This window comes from Aedes albopictus, chromosome 2 (assembly GCF_035046485.1).
Source record: "Aedes albopictus strain Foshan chromosome 2, AalbF5, whole genome shotgun sequence".
Classification (NCBI taxonomy): Eukaryota; Metazoa; Arthropoda; class Insecta; order Diptera; family Culicidae; genus Aedes; species Aedes albopictus.
In genome coordinates, this window is record NC_085137.1 from 353,733,849 (window position 1) to 353,753,528 (window position 19,680).

Below are 19,680 nucleotides of genomic sequence, written 5' to 3' on the forward strand. Positions count from 1 at the left end.
ATCTGAGAGAGAGGCATAGGAGGAGACAGCTGGCTTCGATTGCGTGCTACTTAATGTCAAGGAGGACCTGTCACAAACTGTCACCGCGAACCGAGCTGAAAATCGCACATTGATGGTGTGGAGTGGCCAAATATCCAAAAGATCTTATTAAAATTTTGCCCCGTTTGTTGCATTTAAAAAAGATAAAATAATAATGATCAGTTTTCCACGACCAGCGCAATGAAGCCATTTATTTTCCATGCTCTGTCGCAACGAACTCAATATGCAATTCATTTTTTACCAATAATATATTTTCAAACCATTGTGCGGCCCTAAACGTTGTAAAAAGAAGTACGAAGAAAACATGTAAACATCGTGGCTGTCAGTGAGCTGTCTCCTCTCTCTCAGGTGATCATCAACGATCGATTCAGAAATCCAAAACCTCTGACTCAAAACAAAACGCCCAAAACTTCAAGCAAAACCTGGCTGCAGTTTTTTTCCCAAAATATCATCTGTTCCTTTCCATATCTGTGGCTTCGGAATCGCCGCCTGCTTCACCTCGCTGACGACGTCAGAAAGTGTCACGTCAGGCTGTCAAAACTTGGTCGCGAAGAAAATCAAAAGCACAGTGGCGATTCAGTCGAAAATATTTTTCTGCGCTAATTTCCAGTTTTGTCGCCAGAAACATCCGTAAAACAATCCTTCCGGGCGCTAGCTTTGTGCCCCGTGACCGCAGGCACCGTAGTGTAGTGTTTTGGTGTATGAACTTCCGGCGCTAGGCGGCCGAAATCGAAAAGTGTTTTACGACGTTGATTCTGGGCAGAACAGGAAAACTCGAAACTCGGGAGTGATGGCAGGAGCGCCAGCAAAGTCTGACATCGATGCAATTTTCAACAGATTACGCTCGATACCAACCAATAAGGTGGGTGGCCTTGCGTGGAATAATCGCGCGTGTAGTATAGATGATTGAATCGGGGTCGCGCCCTTGTTGGAAACGCGAAATCATGTCGGGTTTAATTTTTATTTTTTGTTGCAGAGTTGTTTCGATTGCGGAGCGAAAAATCCCACCTGGTCCTCGGTGACGTATGGGGTATTCATATGTATCGATTGCTCGGCAGTGCATCGGAGTTTGGGCGTGCATTTGACCTTCGTGCGGTCCACCAATCTGGACACCAACTGGACGTGGATGCAGATCCGCCAGATGCAAGTCGGAGGCAATGCCAAAGCGGTAAGGATGACTTTCTTTGGTTTCGATTGATAGCGCCACTAGTGCAGCAATGACGTGTACTTTCTTTTGCTTTGCGCGATAATTACAGGCTCAGTTCTTCCGCCAGCACAATTGCAACACAACCGATGCACAGCAAAAGTACAATTCACGTGCCGCGCAGCTGTATAAGGACAAGTTGACCCATTTGGCGCAGCAGTCGTTGCAGTTGCATGGGACGACGGTAAGTATTGATATCTGGGTTCTGTGGGATTTTACGGCACTAAATGTGAATGTTTTTGCTTGGTGAAGCTTGTGATTTTGTTTTTCGTAAACTTGCAAGTTTGTGACACCACAAGTGAGCAGCTGTGTGTTTAATATATCTCAAAACTACATTTACATTGCATACAAAATTCAAAAGGATTTTGTTCTGTTCTATCCAGGTATCAGGGATCAGTAGGTCGGCTCCAGAGGCACGTTCTCCTCAATTTAGAGAATTTGTGCCATCTTCATTAACACGAGCCTATTCATCATTTACCTTAGGGAGAGAGAAAGGAATACGGGACGGGATGGGGAAAAGGCAAATAAAGGGAATAAGATCGTCATAAACGCCCTGAAAAGCAGTCCTGAAACGGGAACTGTAAAAACGCATAAAGCATAAAGAGATCCTATAGCTCTACCACAGCGGGTAAAGAACAACAGAATATCCTGAAGATTCAGGTTTCTGAAGTCAGTTTCACCTTATAAGTGTTTATCGAGTACTCGGAAGCGCAGTTGCGCAAAAACTGGACAGTTACATATCAAATGATACGAAGTTCCATAATCGGATTCACAGCTATAACATGCAAATGAATCAGCTTGCTGAATATTCGCCATGTGGTAGCTGAGTCGGCAGTGGCCAGCATGCTGCAATTCTGCTTTGACAGATTTGTTAGACAGGTACTTTGCCACCCCTAGAGATGGCTCAGTACAATACAATTTTGTTTGACGACATGACTCCAAACTATTCCAGTATTGTCTGTGTTGAGTGGCAGCCCAGGTGTGAATCTGAAGCTTTACCCAACACTTGGATACTGGAATAGCTGGCTAATGAAGTCATGGGATGCTTCGGTGCGACCTAACTCATCAGCCATTTCATTTCCAGCGATGGAAGAATGGCCAGCTACCCATACAAGGTGAACAGCATTTGCTAAATTTAGCTCCTCGATTTGAGTTCTACGAGCGATAATCAACTTCGGCCGAAGCAATATAGCTTCAATAGCAGCCTGGTTATCTTAACAGAAGCATTGCAGATTATGTGTTGCTGAACAACGATTTCGGCCTGAAAAACGGTGCATTGTTTACCAAATGAGTAAGACTGAAGTAGCATTCGTTCACGAGAGACACCAGCACCTGCTCGACCTTCGAGAAAGAGGCCAGTTTATCAGATGTCCACTCTTCCCGGGAAGAGAATTTCGTGGGAAATGTCCTATATGGAAAAAATATAAGCAATTGTAAGATAACCCCTGGTATACTGACGATCAAAACATGATATTGGTTTGATTGATATAAAAGATAAAAGATCTGAAAATAATATCTGAAAAATGTTCCTGGAACATCTGAACAATATCCAAATTTGATATTTCAAGATCATACGAAAAGCTCGCTGGTATTGGTTAGATCTTACAAAATCTAAATATGCTTTGATGATGATGTCCCAGGAGTAAATTTTTGATTTTATTTTTAGATCTTTTATCTCTTATGTCAATCAAACCCATATCACTTTTTGATCTCCATATCAAAATATGATATTATTGAGCTCTTTTCCTCTACTCGGGACTGGGAGCAAGGACCACTTCGTCCTAATTCATCAGAAGTGGAAACAACGAGGTGTGTGTTGATCTGCGGTTCACAGGAGCTTGCTTCAGTAAACCGAATACCTACAGGCGGTAAGTAACTAAAGGCCGAATGTAACGAAAGGCCGAATGTAACGAAAGGCCGAAAGTAACGAAAGGCCGAATTACAAAAGTAGTCATTTTATTACTTAACCCTCTCCTTTTTATTATTTTTTACAATTAATTCTATAATAAGAAACAAACATTAAAGCAAATAAATCTTTTTGGAAGTTGGAACTCTTGTCTACAAATGAGACATGTATAGTGATATTACAGAACTTGGCATAATATGCTTATAACGGCAGCACATAATGATAGAAAAGGAAAATAGCTGGCCGAACAACTACGTTTGCTATATATCGGGGAAACGCTTGCTGTCCGCACTCGCTAACGATCGTCGGACCTAACAAAAGATAACAACTTCTGTTCGCATTATACTTAGCATACTATTGAAACTACTGTTTTGCTGGAATTCGAATCGATGCAATTACGGTGCATCGGATATTAGATACTTCGGCGGCCTTCTGCCGCCTCAGTTCCTCAATCCTCCATGCGGCAACGCCGCATGATTCACATTTATATACATTTTACGTTGGAGTGGAACTACTAAAAATTTAGAACTATTCAATTTGAGGTTATAAACTACTTAAACAACCCTTATAGGGTAACGGTTGAATTTTGGACCCCTAGAGGACATTAGTTTGAATTTAAGACAAAATCAAACATATTCAGAGGGTAAAAATATCTACAAGGTCAATTCTGGCTGAAAATTTTATGAAAACAACTGATTTTTGAAGCATCAGTTTTCACTGTTTTGGACACCCCAATATATTTTGGACCCTCTTCAGTATATATTTTGGACACCCGGTGTTTAAACTCGTTTAAAAATATTTTGGAAGAATTTGCCACTTGAATATGCTGGATTACATCCTAATTACTTGATTGACAGAGGCTGATTAGACAAACTTTGCGAATTTAATACGCTAGAATGATAAACGTGTTTGTTTACATCTGCAAGTTTGCTCAGCACTGCAATCTCTTTTTGTAAACATGATGCGACACTCGCACGGATGACGAGATTGGCAAAAATTAATTTCAAGGCAAATAATGATATTTCCAATGAGGAAATGATTGCTGCCCGTGCAGAGCAATCTTATTTAGCTAATGATTCTTAAAAAATTCCGTCATCTCAACATTAAACCTGTGTAAGTTGTGATAATATGACCCAGGGGGTCCAAAATATATGGGGGTCCAAATTATATTGGTTACCCTATACATTGCTCTATTACTTAGAGCATTTAACTAAACGAAAATCGAGTTAATATGCGTCTTTTGTAATTCGGCCTTTCGTTACTTTCGGCCTTTTGTCACATTCGGCCTTTCGTTACCTTCGGCCTTTCGTGATTCGGCCTTTTGTGCTTTCGGCCATTTGTGGCAGTTACACTGGTTTCAGCCTTTTGTGATTCGGCCTTTCGTGGTTCGGCCTTTCGTGTTTCGGCCTTTTGTGTTAATCCCGAAAAGAACGCTCCAGACATCGCCATTAAGCACATCCTTTCGAGATGGCTTAATTTTGATTTGATCGTTCCCACTTCGCCCGCCTGTCACCACACAATATTGCTCGAACAACAGTTGTGTAAATCCATTTGATATACTTGGGTTTTAGACCCCAAGGTGTACCAAAGGTTCGCCGGCATTGCCGGAAGGTTATACAAGCTTTCTTGATTCTGAACTCTATACTGCCCATAACTGCATAACAGTCACATTCGACAAAAGTAGGCATTGTCCAAAATGGAGTTTAAAGTTGGCAACATAAGCTAGTATGGAGACGATACGAAATTTCAAAATTTGTCAATAATTCAAAATTCATCCTTTTGCAATAAAATTTTCTACAGCTCTGCTTGTATGCTGGACGAATAGTTGAAAAAATAATTAGACCAAAATATGATTGATTTTACGCTTTGACACCAGTGTGTATTTCCAGTGTGACTGTTATGCGGTTACATTCATAAATTTTAGCCAATGAGACAAAACGACTTGGTATTTGTTTCACATTTTGCAGAACAAACTTAAAAAGTTCATTTGGGTGGATGAAAGTACTGATGATTGGGAGATGATCCCCGGTATTAACTCAATATTGGCAAAAAATGCAAATGTTACAATTATGCAGTTATGGGCAGTATATGAGGTGTCCAGGGCGAGTGTCCAGGAAAGCTTGGAATCAAGAATAACTCCAACTTACTTTACCTGTTCAGTCACATCGATTTCAGAATCCAAGAGACGCAAAGATCGAAAGCCATTACGATTTCGCCTTTCCGTAATACATGTTTTACCCCGATTAACCGAAATGCTATATTGGCGAGACCAACCCTCAACTACCTGAAGAGCGCTTTGCACCAGGTCGAAAAGTGTGCTGATGCACATACCAACTAACAATGTTAGATAGTCGTCGGCAAAATCATAAGTAGGAAAACCGCTTTTATTGAGTTGCCTCAATAGCATATCTGCTACGAGATTCCACAAAAGTGATAAGACTCCCCCTTGGGGGCATCCACAAATACTCAGTTTCCTAATCGCTGCTTGACGGAATGTCGGGTGAGATGTCGGTTTTTGAGAATTAGGTGAATCCAATTGGAAATCATTGGAGATATACGATGACTCCGTGTGGCTTCCAATATGGCATCGAAAGGCACGTTGCCAAAGGCATCCTCGATATCGATGTCTAAGAAAACACCCAAGCAGGATTGCTGGATGAGATTTCGGCCTGAACAACGGTGTAGTGTTACCAAGTGAGTAAGGTTGATTTAGCATTAGCTCACGAGAATAGAAACCAGCACCTGCTCGACCTTCGAGAAAAGAACCAGAGCCGTCTGAAATACTTTTCTTCAGATAACCATCATTAGGAACAAGGACCATTTCGTCCCAATTCACCAGAATTGCCCTACAAGCTTTCTTGATTCTGAACTCAATATGAAGTCTAGGAAATCTTGTAATCAAAAATGACTCCTACGTACTTTAACTGTTCAATCACATTGGTTTCAGAATCATAGAGACGCAAAGGTCGATCTCCACCACGGTTTCATCTTTCCGTGAAAAGAATAATATGTAGATCTTTGTACCGACTTTTCGAACCCTCTAAGCAGAATACCCTCTTCGAATGAGTGTATTGCGGAGATTACACCTGTTTAGACTCCTGCGCGAAAATTAGTTGCGTGGATTTTTCTTGCGTGGGCCCAGAGATATAAAACCAGACCGCGTCCTGGTGAATATTTTACGCTGTGTTGTTAGGTACACATTTGATGATAGTTTTGCATTGTAAACAAACATTTAACAAGACTTATCATTTATTTGCGTCGGAAACTATAAATCTTCACAAAGGGCAATAACACTAGTTTACAGCATTTTTGAACTCGGTAAGCTGATGATCATTTTTGGTGTAGAATCATGCCCTGAGTTCGAAAACGCCAAGGAAAAAAATTACAGTAGAGCGGAAATTTTTTCGACTTTCCATACAAGGTTGGTGATTTGAAATCGATTTTTGTTCTATTTTTAAGCAAAGTTGCTCGCCTACATATGATATGTCAAATAAACGTCGAGAAAGAATTTTTAGGTTGTTTTTTTCTCATTGAAAAAAATACATTTCTTCAAAAAATATTGGGAATTTTGCTAAAATTTAAGAAGATCGTCCCTAAAACTCGCCAATATCTTGAATTTCATCAATCTGACGCAAAACCTGTATTCAGATGATCGAATGGTATTGTATTCAGCTTTCAATTTATGGAAAAAGATTTAAAATTGGTTGAACAAAACGCAATATATTTGAATTTTAGTAAATTAAATATTTTGAAAAGTTACAAAACTCGATATTGAGCTAAAACTCAAAAACTGTTCTACTTTAAATTTTTTGAAAGTCGGTTTCAAAATCAGCACTAAATTGTGCTTCAAAAATTTTGGCCGTTGACAGAAGTTCACGACTTTCGTTTTATTTTGTAAACTTGTGTAATCAGTTTCGTATCTTTGGATTGCGCCCTATTTTGCTTATCCTTTGACAGATATGCGTATTTCGGCTACCACTTGTAATCTTCCTCAGTGTCAGTTATCTGTGCGGATAACTGACACTGAGGAAGATTACAAGTGGTAGTCGAAATACGCGTATCTGTCAAAGGATAAGCAAAATAGGGCGGAATTAAAAGGTACGAAACTGATTACACTCATTCGAATATGTAGATGTTTTACTCGGATTTACTGAAAGGTCATATAGAGGACACCAACTACCTGAAGATCGCTTTGCATCAGGTCGAAAAGGATGCTGATGCACATAACAACTGACAATGTTAGGCAGTCGTCGGCAAAATCATAAGTAGGAAAGCCGCTATTGAGTTACCGAGATTCAACAAAAGCAGTGACAAGACTCCCTTCTGAGGGCATCCACAAACACAAACACTATCGTAAACAACTTCACATAAAAGAGTCACAGTGGACTTACCAGATTGGTAAGCATATGCTGGAAGTGTTGGTTCACACAAAGAGGCACGTTAGCCTGAACATCACGGATATGATGATCGACAATGCGTTCTAAGCATTTTAGAAGAAAAGAGGTCAAACTGAGTGTTTCTCCATACGACGCACGATCCACTTTCGACATAAACTTTACAAGCAAACAAGCAGTTTTTTTTTTTAAAATATGTTTTAAATAATGAAATTCCTTCAGAAGCAAAATAGGATACATTCCATCTGCCCAGAAGATTCGAAAGGAGCAAAACTATTTAATGCTTTTAATACTCCGAGCCGCAGCCAGAGAATCATAACTATATTTCTTGTATACAAGAAAAGACATCAGGCTCATCCGAAGATGTAATATCAGCACATCCAGGGAAATGTGTATACTGAATAAACGTTCCAGAGCATCCTTATCAGAAGAAGTTAAATCGCCATTTGGCAAACGTATTTCGTTCACTCGGAAATCTTTAGATTTCACAAGGTTTTTTTCAACCGACTGATTTCACTCAAATTGAGAACATTCATACAAAGGATTTTCCAACCGGATCACTCAGCAGACCAAAGAGCTTTCTGGTAGGTCCTGCGAGCCGACTTGAAAGCCTTCGATCCAGCCGAACGTCGTGTGTTCCAACTATTTCCATATTATTTCCTGAGCTTCCCAGATGAGAGTTTCACCAAGAGGTTCTTCTAGTTATTTTCACAGACCGTAGTGAGCAAGCTGCCATGATGAAGGCCGTTGTAGTATCAACGGTGTCATCTAAATCACTTGGAGTGTCAATAGACCAAATCAGTAAAGAGATTCCAGTTAGATAATGAACTTTAAAAAACACAAAACATAAAAAATGGCATTGCAAAGTGTTTGTACGAATGACAATTGATTATTCATTAATGAAGACTAATGTGAACTAATACCTGCGCAAGGCTTGTGGTGGCGTTACAAATTGTACGTATCTACTGAGACTTCGTGCATTAATATCACTGTTTGTAGATTGACGATTGGTATCAAAGTGGCGTTTATTCTCTGTTGACCTCATGTCACCCTCCGCACAGCCTACTACATCTTTCCCCAACTTTATTAAAATTTGAACAATACTCTGAGCCTAAATCATTCAAACATTAGTTTCTAATGACACTTAATAGTTTATAATTGTGGAATACATTTGGCATCAAATCTAAGTTTAAGTAAGTTGCAAAGTTCATTTTTGGTTCAATACTAAACCATCGTGCGAGGATATTCTCGTTCCCGTTCGTTACAAATAGATAGTAATCCATGATTTTTGATTTATGTATCCTCCAGTAGTAGTCCTTGGAATTTGACCTCGGTGTTAACAGCATCAAAATGGGAATTGTATCATGTTTGAGAAATCGTTAACTTCAGTCATTAAATTTCCGTGTCTACGATGTTTACAAGATCTTCACTTATCATCATTTACACTACAAGTAGTGTATTCTATATTCACTTCTTCTTTTTTTTCAATATCCTGGAACGAAACTTCAACTACTATTATTTATGTATACGTCTATAAACTCCATAAATATCTTCACCACTAAATGTGATAATCTAACGATCAATAATCTTCTCACATCATGTGGTAAACCAGATTGCCAAATGAATTGAGACGAATCTCTTTCATATGGTCTTCTTTATTGCAGACTGAAACGTGTGTAGTTTCCTTTGCGTATCCCTTTATCATAGATGGACTGAAGTTCCACTTCCATCATCTCATGATAGATTGGACTGCCAAATGGACTGAGACGAATCTCCTTCATTTGGTCTTTTGTAATGCAGACTGAAACATTGAGTTTCCTTTGCGTATCCCTTTACCATAGATGGACTGAAGTTCCACTTCCTTCATCTCATGATAGACTGGACTGCCAAATGGACTGAGACGAATCTCCTTCATCTGGTCTTTTGTAATGCAGAATGAAACATTGAGTTTCCTTTGCGTATCCCTTTACCATAGATGGACTGAAGTTTCTCTTCCTTCATCTCATGATAGACTGGACTGCCAAATGGACTGAGACGAATCTCCTTCATCTGGTCTTTTGTAATGCAGACTGAAACATCGAGTTTCCTTTGCGTATCCCTTTACCATAGATGGACTGAAGTTCCACTTCCTTCATCTCATGATAGACTGGACTGCCAAATGGACTGAGACGAATCTCCTTCATCTGGTCTTTTGTAATGCAGAATGAAACATTGAGTTTCCTTTGCGTATCCCTTTACCATAGATGGACTGAAGTTTCTCTTCCTTCATCTCATGGTAGACTGGATTGCCAAATGGACTGGGATAAATCCCCTACATCTGGTCTTTTCTTTTGCAGACTGGATTAATGCCAAATGGACTAAGATAACTTTTCTTCAATTGATCTTTTATGGACTAGTATCTTCTCCAAATAGACTGGAATTGCTATATTTCCTATATTTGGATACAGAAACGAGCTTTCAAAATGTTCCATACGTTCAAATTATTTGATTTCTGAAAACAAAGGCGAGTAGCCTTGATTCGTTGTTAACCATAGTCCATAGTCTTGTAGAAAGAATCGTCTGTACGAACAGCACACGATTAGGTTCAACACCGATCTGCGATATCGGTTATCTTTCTCGCCGTTGAGCGGACGCCGTCAAGCCGTCATTTTCACCGCTCAAAGCACTCATCGCGAGACGTCAATTAGCTTGTGTGTAAATTTGCGGAGGTATTATTCGAATGTTCTTTCTGCGTGCGTCACCAGTATCGGTGTTGTAACTTTCTCAATAAATCCATTCGGTATGGCTGTTTCGAACAATTGCGCGTTGCGGAACCAGTAGATATTGACACAATCGTTAGCGCTTTTATTACGTTTTTCTATCTCCTGCTGATAATCATCGATGATCAGAACACAGCGTAATCACACTCAATCAAAATACAGATGATGACCTCTGATGAACAGTTAAACGATGAAAAATAGCAACATTGAGCTACTAGTGTCTTATAAACCACTATTGATTGATTCAAAAGAACTAGAATACTTATAAGATTACATGTGATATTCTAAAAGGAAAATGATTTTTAAATCCACGTAATACATAATTAATTAAGCGCCATTGGCAGGCATTATTTTTAAAATCTTTTGTTTTCCTAACGGTCCCGAATGTGGTTTCAAACGGAGGGCTCAACATAATCCGTCTACTGTCAATCAATGCTGTTGACATGTGCGTTCCGAATGCCTGATTCTTTATTTGTTTACTCTATTATTAATCAATCCACAAATAGAATAGGATAACTTTGTCTGTGCGATGACCATATTATATTTTAATTGGATTCAATTTCTCGTTTCTTACTATAAATTTCTAAATCACTTTTTACTGTGTTGTGATGCAATCTGCATCTATTTATGTGTACTATGCATTAACATTTTGCTTAGCAGTAATTTTTAAACAAATATGTAGCATAAAGTTTAATTCGATTTTACTATAGTAGTCTTAACCCACTAAGTTATTAGGTATCTAGTTCAGTGTTGCCTAATATTAATTGTATAGCGAATTTCTTTTCCCAATAAATTCCCCTCTCATTTCATTTCAAGCATACGATTTGTAGTTCGTTCAATCATTTCAATTTAATGCAACTTTATCAAATTAGGATTCAAAATTTTTAAACACACAACAAAACTCAGGAAGTTTGTAATAAATCATTTCGAGATCTATAAACTGCAAAACAACAGCATATTCTTTAACAGCTAGTTTATCTTTGTCATTTTTTTTTTTGAATGATTGCGACTTCGCAGACATTTTTCGTCATCACTATAAATGCTGAATAGTTAACCATTTCCGTAATTTAACAAAAGATGCTTGAACATTATGAGGTTACTAAAAATAGAAACGCTTCTTGAATTACATCAAACGATCTTATGAAACATCGTGAACAAACCCTGAGTGTGCTTTGTAGTATTAGTGTCGAACGTCACTAACATGCGTTCATAAGCAATTGTTCATAAACATAATTCAAGTAAATTAGTTTTTTTAGGATACTAGAAATTTCAATAATGTCTTGTCTAATTGAGATATTCAATAATGAAATGTTTCGCTGAGTCAATACAATACGAAAGCAAATATTTATTCATACAAAATTAAATCATGCATTGCACATCAATGCTAATCAACGTAAATTTTAAACAACAGCGAATAAAAACGAACATCACTGTAGTGATCGGTCTCAGTACTCTAAACGTTTATGCTACTTCGAACCACCTGACTTTGATAATATCACGAGCTGTCCACTTTTGGCATTATGCACATCATAATAAACTCTATGCTTTTTTCTATTCTGTATCACTTAGCAACCATTTTCTCTCTGACAGCTTGGAATTTCAGTTTATACACAACCTCTTGAGAAAATAGCAAACCAAATATCGGTTAAGCAAATTATGTATACTCGAGGCGCTTTACCTTTTGGAAAGCGTTTTGTAAAAAACTGCCAGCCACTCTGCTTTATCGTAGTAGTACTTCCGCTATATAATCTGCCCAATAAGTTAGATAACCGATTGTGACAAACGCCGTTTTCCGGCAGATCGATGTTTTTCTTTTCTCCATGTATAGGAAAGACTTTTGCCAAACTTCTATGGATATTCCAATGAATAATTTAACATTTTCTCACCTGTTTTCCGATCATAATCGCGTAGACTTACATATTCTCCCTTGTCCTGGCGCTACCATGGCACAGCGCCAGGGTTACTCATTTTGATGGGACGTCAGCTTGTGGTAGTATCCATCTACCGCCACTTGTAGACTCGAATTTATTGCTTGTTTGTTTTGTGAATGGTCTTTCCATGGCCTCGCATGACACAGTATTTGTAAATGTAAACCTGCAATAAATATGTTTGCACACCAAAACGTACACACAAAAGCAGAAAATACTTCCCTTTTCATGTAATCCAAAATAATATTAGTAATCACGAGATTCCGGGGTCCTTTATTCTCGTCGCCAATGTAACGTTCCAATAAAACACTGTTTGTAGATTGACGATTGGTATCAAAGTGGCGTTTATTCTCTGTTGACCTCATGTCACCCTCCGCACAGCCTACTACATATCCAATCGCATTTTTTCTTTGTTGATTTATTCGTTTGGTTTGCATTCACATTTATTCCACCATGGCAACAAATTCAGCTCCACATCGATCATCCCCACGAACATCACGCCGAGAGCAACAAGCAGGAAGAGGTCGACTTTTTCGCCGATTGTGCTAACTTCGAGGCCACTACGGACAGCCACAATAACAACCAACAGGACGCTGTGCAGGAAGACGTAAGTACCATTTACCTTGTGGAATTGATTTGTTGCTCTTGAAATACTAAAACCACCTGACTGAATATTATGCTGAATTTGTTGTTGAAATATCTCAAACACACATTTTCGCTATTGTTTCAGATTCCAAAGCTTGCCTCGTTGAGCAATGCAACATCCGATAGTTCTGGGAACATGCAGGGTCCTAGCGTTGACTTCCTAAACTCTACGGTTCCAGTGGAGCCACCGAAGTCGACGATCGGGGTGAGGAAAATTCAGCCCAAGAAGGCAGGTCTTGGTGGTAAAAAAGGTGGCCTGGGAGCGACTCGTGTCAAGGCAAACTTTGCCGAAATCGAAGAGAAGGCCAATCTAGCTGATAAGCTTAAGATGACCCCATTAGCGGTTCAAGAGAAACCGGTCAGTGAAGAGGAGCAAGCACAGGCTCTTGCAAGCGTTCGCTTGGCATACCAGGACCTTTCTATTAAACAGCATAAGGAGGAAGAGAAGTTAAAAGCCACCGATCCCAACAAGGCCAAACAGATCGAGCGTCTCGGAATGGGAATCGGTTCTCGAAGCGGAGTGTCACATTCGGCCATTTCGGACATGAAAACCCTCAGCCAGGATTCGAGCAGCAAGAGTGGTGGATCCTCGTTGTCGAAGACTTTCGAGTCTAACAATGATTTTTTCGATGATTATGGAACGTCAATGTATGGCAGTGGCAGTGGAAATGGCAGCAGTAACGGCAACAAAAATTCAACGTCCATGAAAGACTACAGCGATGCCACGTTGATGGGCTTCGAAACCATCGAACCGTTCGACACCAAGCATAGCATTCAGACAATGTTCTCGCCTACGTCCAGTACGAAAAATACGAGCATAAGTGGTGAGTATTATTCAAGGTTGAACACCATTAAGGTTTCGTAAAATGAAATTCACATAGCCATATTTATACATTGATTCATTGTATGCGCTCGCAAATCAGTGCATACAAAGTAGTTCCAGTGTAGTGAAAAATGTTATTTTCCGTTTCAGATCAACCAACTTATAGCAGGAACACAACCAAGAAGTCACCGTCTAGTGCAAGCAACGACTTCGAATCTACCGACGTGGCACAGAAGAAGTTTGGCACAGCAAAGGGTATCTCGTCGCAGCAGTTCTTCGGGGATGAAGCTTCGTCGTACGAACGATCGGCAAATCTAGCGAAATTCCAAGGCTCCAACAGTATTTCGTCGGCGGATTATTTCGGCCATGGTAGTCCCAGTGGTGGCGGAGGTAGGTTGATTGTTTGTTTTTTCAACGTCACATCATTTTGAATTTACAATTTCGATTTTCAAAACCAGGTCGAGGGCCAAACCTGCAATACAACGGACCAGATTTGGATGACGTCAAAGAAAGCGTGCGGCAGGGTGTGACCAGGGTTGCCGGACGGTTAAGCACTCTAGCAAACGACATGATGTCATCCATTCAGGACAAATATGGTTATTAGAATAAAGTTTAAAGCTAGGTATGTATTTTGATTAATTTGCCAAGCCTATTTTTCCATAGTTTATTGTCACTTGAGGGGTAAATAATTTAAATTTATTATTTTTATCTGTGTTGCACTATTGAACGATTCAGTTCAAACAATTTTTTATCAGAACTTCCGTTCTCTTCCGTTCGACTTTTCGATAACTTTGTTTCCAAAATATTCTGTATTTTAAGTGATGGCAGATACAAATAGATTCTACTATAAGGCAGTTATTGTACAGGTGACATAATAAACGTTATTATTACATGAATGTGAAGCTCATTTTTGTGAAGACATTAGCCTGATATTTGTAAGAGTCCGTGAATATTGCGTAGACAAGAGTACCATAGGAAGCCTTCTACTTACCCTCTGATAGCGTTCTTTTAGGAAATACCTGACCGACAGCAAACCTACAATCATGCAGCGGAAGAAGTTGAAGTTGTTTATTCAACACGTTATTCTAGAAGAAAATCCCGAATCAATAAAAACTATTCCTCTGAAAAAATCCATAGAAAATGTATATTGCTAATGGAAGTATAACTAGACACTTGTTAAATACACGTATGTTAGCGGAGAAACGGAAATAGTAAATGGATAACATTTCAGCCAACGTAAAATGAATGTCATCCTAAATAAATGCATATTACCGATCGGTCTTATAAACACATTTTTCGACGATTACGACGAAAGGTACTCTGTAATGTAAATTGTAATCCTTGAAAAAAAAAAGAAACGAATAAAGTATATTCTTATTAGTTATAACCTGTTCGTTGTTTTATTTGTTTGAATTCTTATGTATCATACGTTTAACAAAATTGCGATAAAATTCTGCTCCTAGTATCTTTTGCTTCTCTCGGGTTTTATCAATTATTGCTAGGATCTTATCATCATTAGTAAAACGGCTGCATATGACAGCAGAAACATGTTTTGAAGGTATTCCTGTTAAAAATTGGCAGAATTAGAAGGAGAGCCCTCTAGAAGAAACACAAGGGTCTACCTGAAATAATTCCAGGGATTGCCTCTAAACAAATGCCAAATTTTCGAACACAAAATCCTCAAGAATTTCAACATCACCGGATTTTTGCCGGAAAATAAACATACTTAAAAACTGAGTGTGATGGGAACGCGAGTGTTTAATGCGGAATCAGAATTACTCGAGATTTTTCGAGTGACCGATGATTTTCAGGCAAGAGTGATGGGAATGCTTATGTTGAATGTGGAATCAGAAGCACGCGACTATTTTCGTGGTAAGGTCGGTTTTCATGGTTAAGTAAAGTTCAATGCGCTGACACGTTTAATATTGAACGGCCATTGACGTATGTACATCACCCTTACTATTGTGTGGGGTGGTTATCGCGACCGAATAAATCATAATCGTAATGAAGGCCGCGAAGTGTATTTTTATATAACTAGTGGATCATATCACCCACCAAAGATGGCTCCAAGATCCACGCCTTACCCTGCCTAACAAATACTCCTTCCCGAGACAACTGTGGGGATGCTGTGAATTCCACGGTTTGTAGTAACATCGGTTGTCGAATTAACATTCCTTCTCTTTCCCGATGACCGTAAAGGGGTGGCCGGTGCCGTTATTGGCTTTAAAATATTGAACTCTCGAATTATGCACATTGAGAGAGTGTACCTTTTCCCAAGCACCATTCATTGGTTCTCTGTGCAACTTCGATTGTTCTGGTCAATCACGGAGTAGCAACTGCGATGTGTACGGTTGTCTTTGCTTTGCTTTGCTTTGAAAATAAACATAATTGAAAACTCTCAGATACCTAATTCTGGATATTTCACCTACAAGCGCCGCAGCCGGCTGTTTGCAGTTCAGAAGGAATTTCTCAGCATATCTTGATGCATGGGAAATCTCTTCTCTATCGCTCAAGAATCCATTTTTCTTCGATCACAGTGCGCAGTTGCGAAGAAATGACAATTAGAATTGCAGTCACCATACAAAGTTTCTACCAGAAATCCGTCAAGAATTTTCTTCTACCAGAGTTCCGGCAATACACGGGAGTTGGGATCAGCTGGGCGACATGCAGAGGCGTGTGATCGGTTGGTGGCCGATCGACGAAATAATGTGCAGGTTGAGGATCAATAACCGATTCTTCAACTTCAGCATAATAAACGGCTAGTCGCATTTCACGCGCAACTCGAACGCTAGTACGACCACTGCCTAAGCCAGGACGTCAAGATCATCATAGGAGACCTAAACGCTCAGGTAGGCCAGGAGCGGGCCGGATAAACGGATACGATTGATCAAGGCGACGATGGATCGAGTGATGTGTGTAGTTCGAGTATCAGGGACACTCTCGAGTCCCTTTGAATCTCGCAGAGGGTTACAGCAAGTTGATGGTCTTTGGTCTTTCGTGTTTGCTGTTCAACATTACTTTAGAGGGTGTAATAAGGAGAGCGGGGATAAACACGAGTGGAACGATTTTCTCGAAGTTCGTTCAGCTGCTTGGTTTTGATAATGATATTGATATTGGGGTAATTTTACAATTGTTGCACGGCTAAAAACTAAAAACTCGCCTTTTGTTGCACACTCCATGTTGTTGTTATTCTATAGCTCGCAAATTGGAGACGATGCACGGACGATTTCCATACAAGCAGGCGGACGAAAATATTTTTATCATTTACTAGCTGTCCCGGCCTTGGTCCCGGCAAACGTCGTACTGCCTGCCTACTGTGTTGACAAACAGCTCCATAGGGCCGTCCCCCGCAAAGTCATATATATATGCATATGAGAGCCCCCCGTTCCAGAGACCGGAGAGGTCTAAGAACCTCCCCGGTCCCAAAAATACCCACATTTTTGCTCTCATTATCTTATGGTCAAACTATAACCAATTAATTTACGCTCATCACCAAATCACTGCTGAGAGGCAGATCATACAGGAATAAAAAGTTTTAAAAAACTGTTCAGATTTTTCAGTAAAGCAAAAATGGTGTTCCGGAAAGGGGCTGAGAAAATCAGGTCACTAATGTATTTCGTTAAGGCGAAACTGGAAGCATTTCCTCATTTTTTGGTTTTTGATTTTTTATTAAATAACGAAGCAATATTTTCAAAATCAGTTTTCGTGCACATGTAGAGCATGGATCAAGGTATCTTCTGAATTTTTTTTGTGGTGGAAAAAGTTTTCCATTTTTGCAGAAACCAAAAACGAAAAACATTTTCCACCACTAAAAAAATCAGGGGATACCTTGATCCATACTCTACATGTGTACGAAAACCGATTTTAAAAATATTGCTTCGTTATTTTATAAAAAATCAAAAACCAAAAAGTGAGGAAATGGATCCAGTTTCGCCTTAAGGATATGCGTCTTGAATTACCACTTCAACAGTGCATCAGAATTTCAGACGCACAAATCTCAAAAAGCAAGCTTCAAACAGTGCATTTTATTATTCTGTTCTTGCTCACGTGTAATAAGCTTAAAATAAGAAGATCAGGTGCGCTGGTTTTGTTTACGCAGAGATTTGGAATTCTAACAAGTCTGTCCTTAATTTGCTTTTTAATATTTCAAAATTAATTATTGAAAAGGGCGTATTGATTTAGAGTAAATTAAAAATTAAATCGATCCGTACTTTGATTGCAAATCAAAAGATTTTTTTTTGGTTTTCATATGGAACTGTCCATGCACTACATGGAAAAACTATGAAAGCGATACAATTGCTATTTAAAGCCTGTATCCGCAATAATCGGGACACAGAAATATGGCTGTAACTCTGCAATAAATACATTAAAATTGCTCAAATTGTGCCTGATAATATCTTAAGTTGTGTTCATTTCACCTGCAAAATTTCATATGAATCGGTGAATTATCTTTTGTTGTAGCAATGAAACAGTAGAACGCGAGCAATTTTTTTTTTTGCTTTATTTTAGAGACTTTCAGCCCTGAGCTGGTTCGTCTCTTTCGGAAAAAAGAGGGTTTCCTGAAGGGGCCCCCAAACAAGAATAGATTACATATTTTTTTACAGAGTTTTGAAATATAGTTGTCGAGTCCTTGATGTATCCTTGGTGTTCGTCAGTTTGTCACGTCAATTGTAGGGCAGCTTTATTCGAAAATGTCGTTTGCCACAGTCGTGTCTCGTCGCATCTATTGGTACTATGTTGATTGGTAGTGACCTGTATCTTTCAGGAATTCAATTAGTGCTTTTTCTCTATCGGGGTCTTTTGATAGCGCTTCTCTGACGCTATTGCTAATGTTGTAGTGGTCTCGAAGGTTTTGGTAAGCAGGACAATTTACAATAAGGTGCTCAACTGACATTTTTGTTGAGCACGCCGCGCATTGCTTGTGGAATCCATCTCGAGATCCTAGATCGTGCGAGAATCTGGTGTAACCGCATCGTAGCCTAGACAGTATTCTCTGATCCTTTCAGTTTTTACTGTCAGACCAGCCATGTGTGTTCCCCTTTACTTTTCGTAGAAATAGATCGCGAACTCGATTCCATTCGTTCTCCCACGCCAAACAAACTACCGACTTGATCCACGTTTTTAGATCTGCTGCAGGTACTTCAGGATTAGCGGGCGTTTTTGATCTACCATTTGCTGCCAGTTTGTCTGCGGCTTCATTGCCGCTGATGCCGCAGTGGCTGGGAACCCAAACATATGTGGTGTTGTTGTTCGTAGCCTTTCTAATAGCCTGGACGAGTGGATGTCGATTGCGTGGACTCTCGAGGGCCTTCAGCACACTGGCTGAGTCAGTGATAATGGCTTTCCAGGTGAAACTTGATTCTGTAACGGCGGAAAGGATGGCTGTAGCTTCAGTCGTGAAGATTTAAATGGATTCGGGAAGACCGCCGCTTATATTGATGTTGGGGCCGTAAACGCCAAAGCCGACTTTGCATAGATCCTTGGAGCCGTCAGTATAAATAAGCTTGTAACCGTTCAACTTAGTTTTAATAAGCTCGTTGAAACGGGGTACCACAGTACAGGGATTCAGATTTTCTTTGGTTGGTGTATTTAGAGTCCATAAGATTTTAGGTGGAGAGAAGTCCCACGCTTCGTCTCCAACCCAGTGGACCGTGGACACCGGGGGGAGGATCTGGTGGGCGATCTGCTGGAGGAGCTTGTTTGCCTCTTTGAGGAGGAACACTTCCTCGTCATCCCCGCTCGTCTTTTCAAGAAAACAGGCTGCCGTGGAACATACGGCTATTGCAAAAATGTGTCGAAATGGTAAGATACCGGCCTCGACGCACGCAGATGCTGCAGGTGTACAAGGAAGTAGGCCAGATAAAATACGGATGCAGCGGTTGAAAGTGGGTGCAAGCTTCTTGATTACAGTTTCAGAGTTTCTGCATAGTAGTTCAGCACCATATAGGGCAGTGCATGAAATTATTTCCTTCTCTTTCACTC

General features: G+C 39.7%; 2 protein-coding genes across 2 annotated transcripts in view; one reads left to right on the forward strand and one right to left on the reverse strand.

Moving 5' to 3' along the window:
• LOC109416657 (uncharacterized) overlaps positions 1–19,680 on the reverse strand; it is a 325,658-nt gene that overhangs the window by 145,198 nt on the left and 160,780 nt on the right. The gene's annotated exons all lie outside the window — the stretch shown is intronic.
• LOC109407396 (ADP-ribosylation factor GTPase-activating protein 2) lies at positions 572–15,085 on the forward strand. Its single transcript, XM_019680405.3, has 7 exons — positions 572–901; positions 1,016–1,207; positions 1,296–1,427; positions 12,700–12,837; positions 12,961–13,699; positions 13,849–14,088; positions 14,157–15,085. The coding sequence occupies exons 1-7, from the start codon at positions 830–832 to the stop codon at positions 14,300–14,302; spliced, it is 1,659 nt and encodes a 552-aa protein (XP_019535950.3). The 5' UTR covers positions 572–829; the 3' UTR covers positions 14,303–15,085.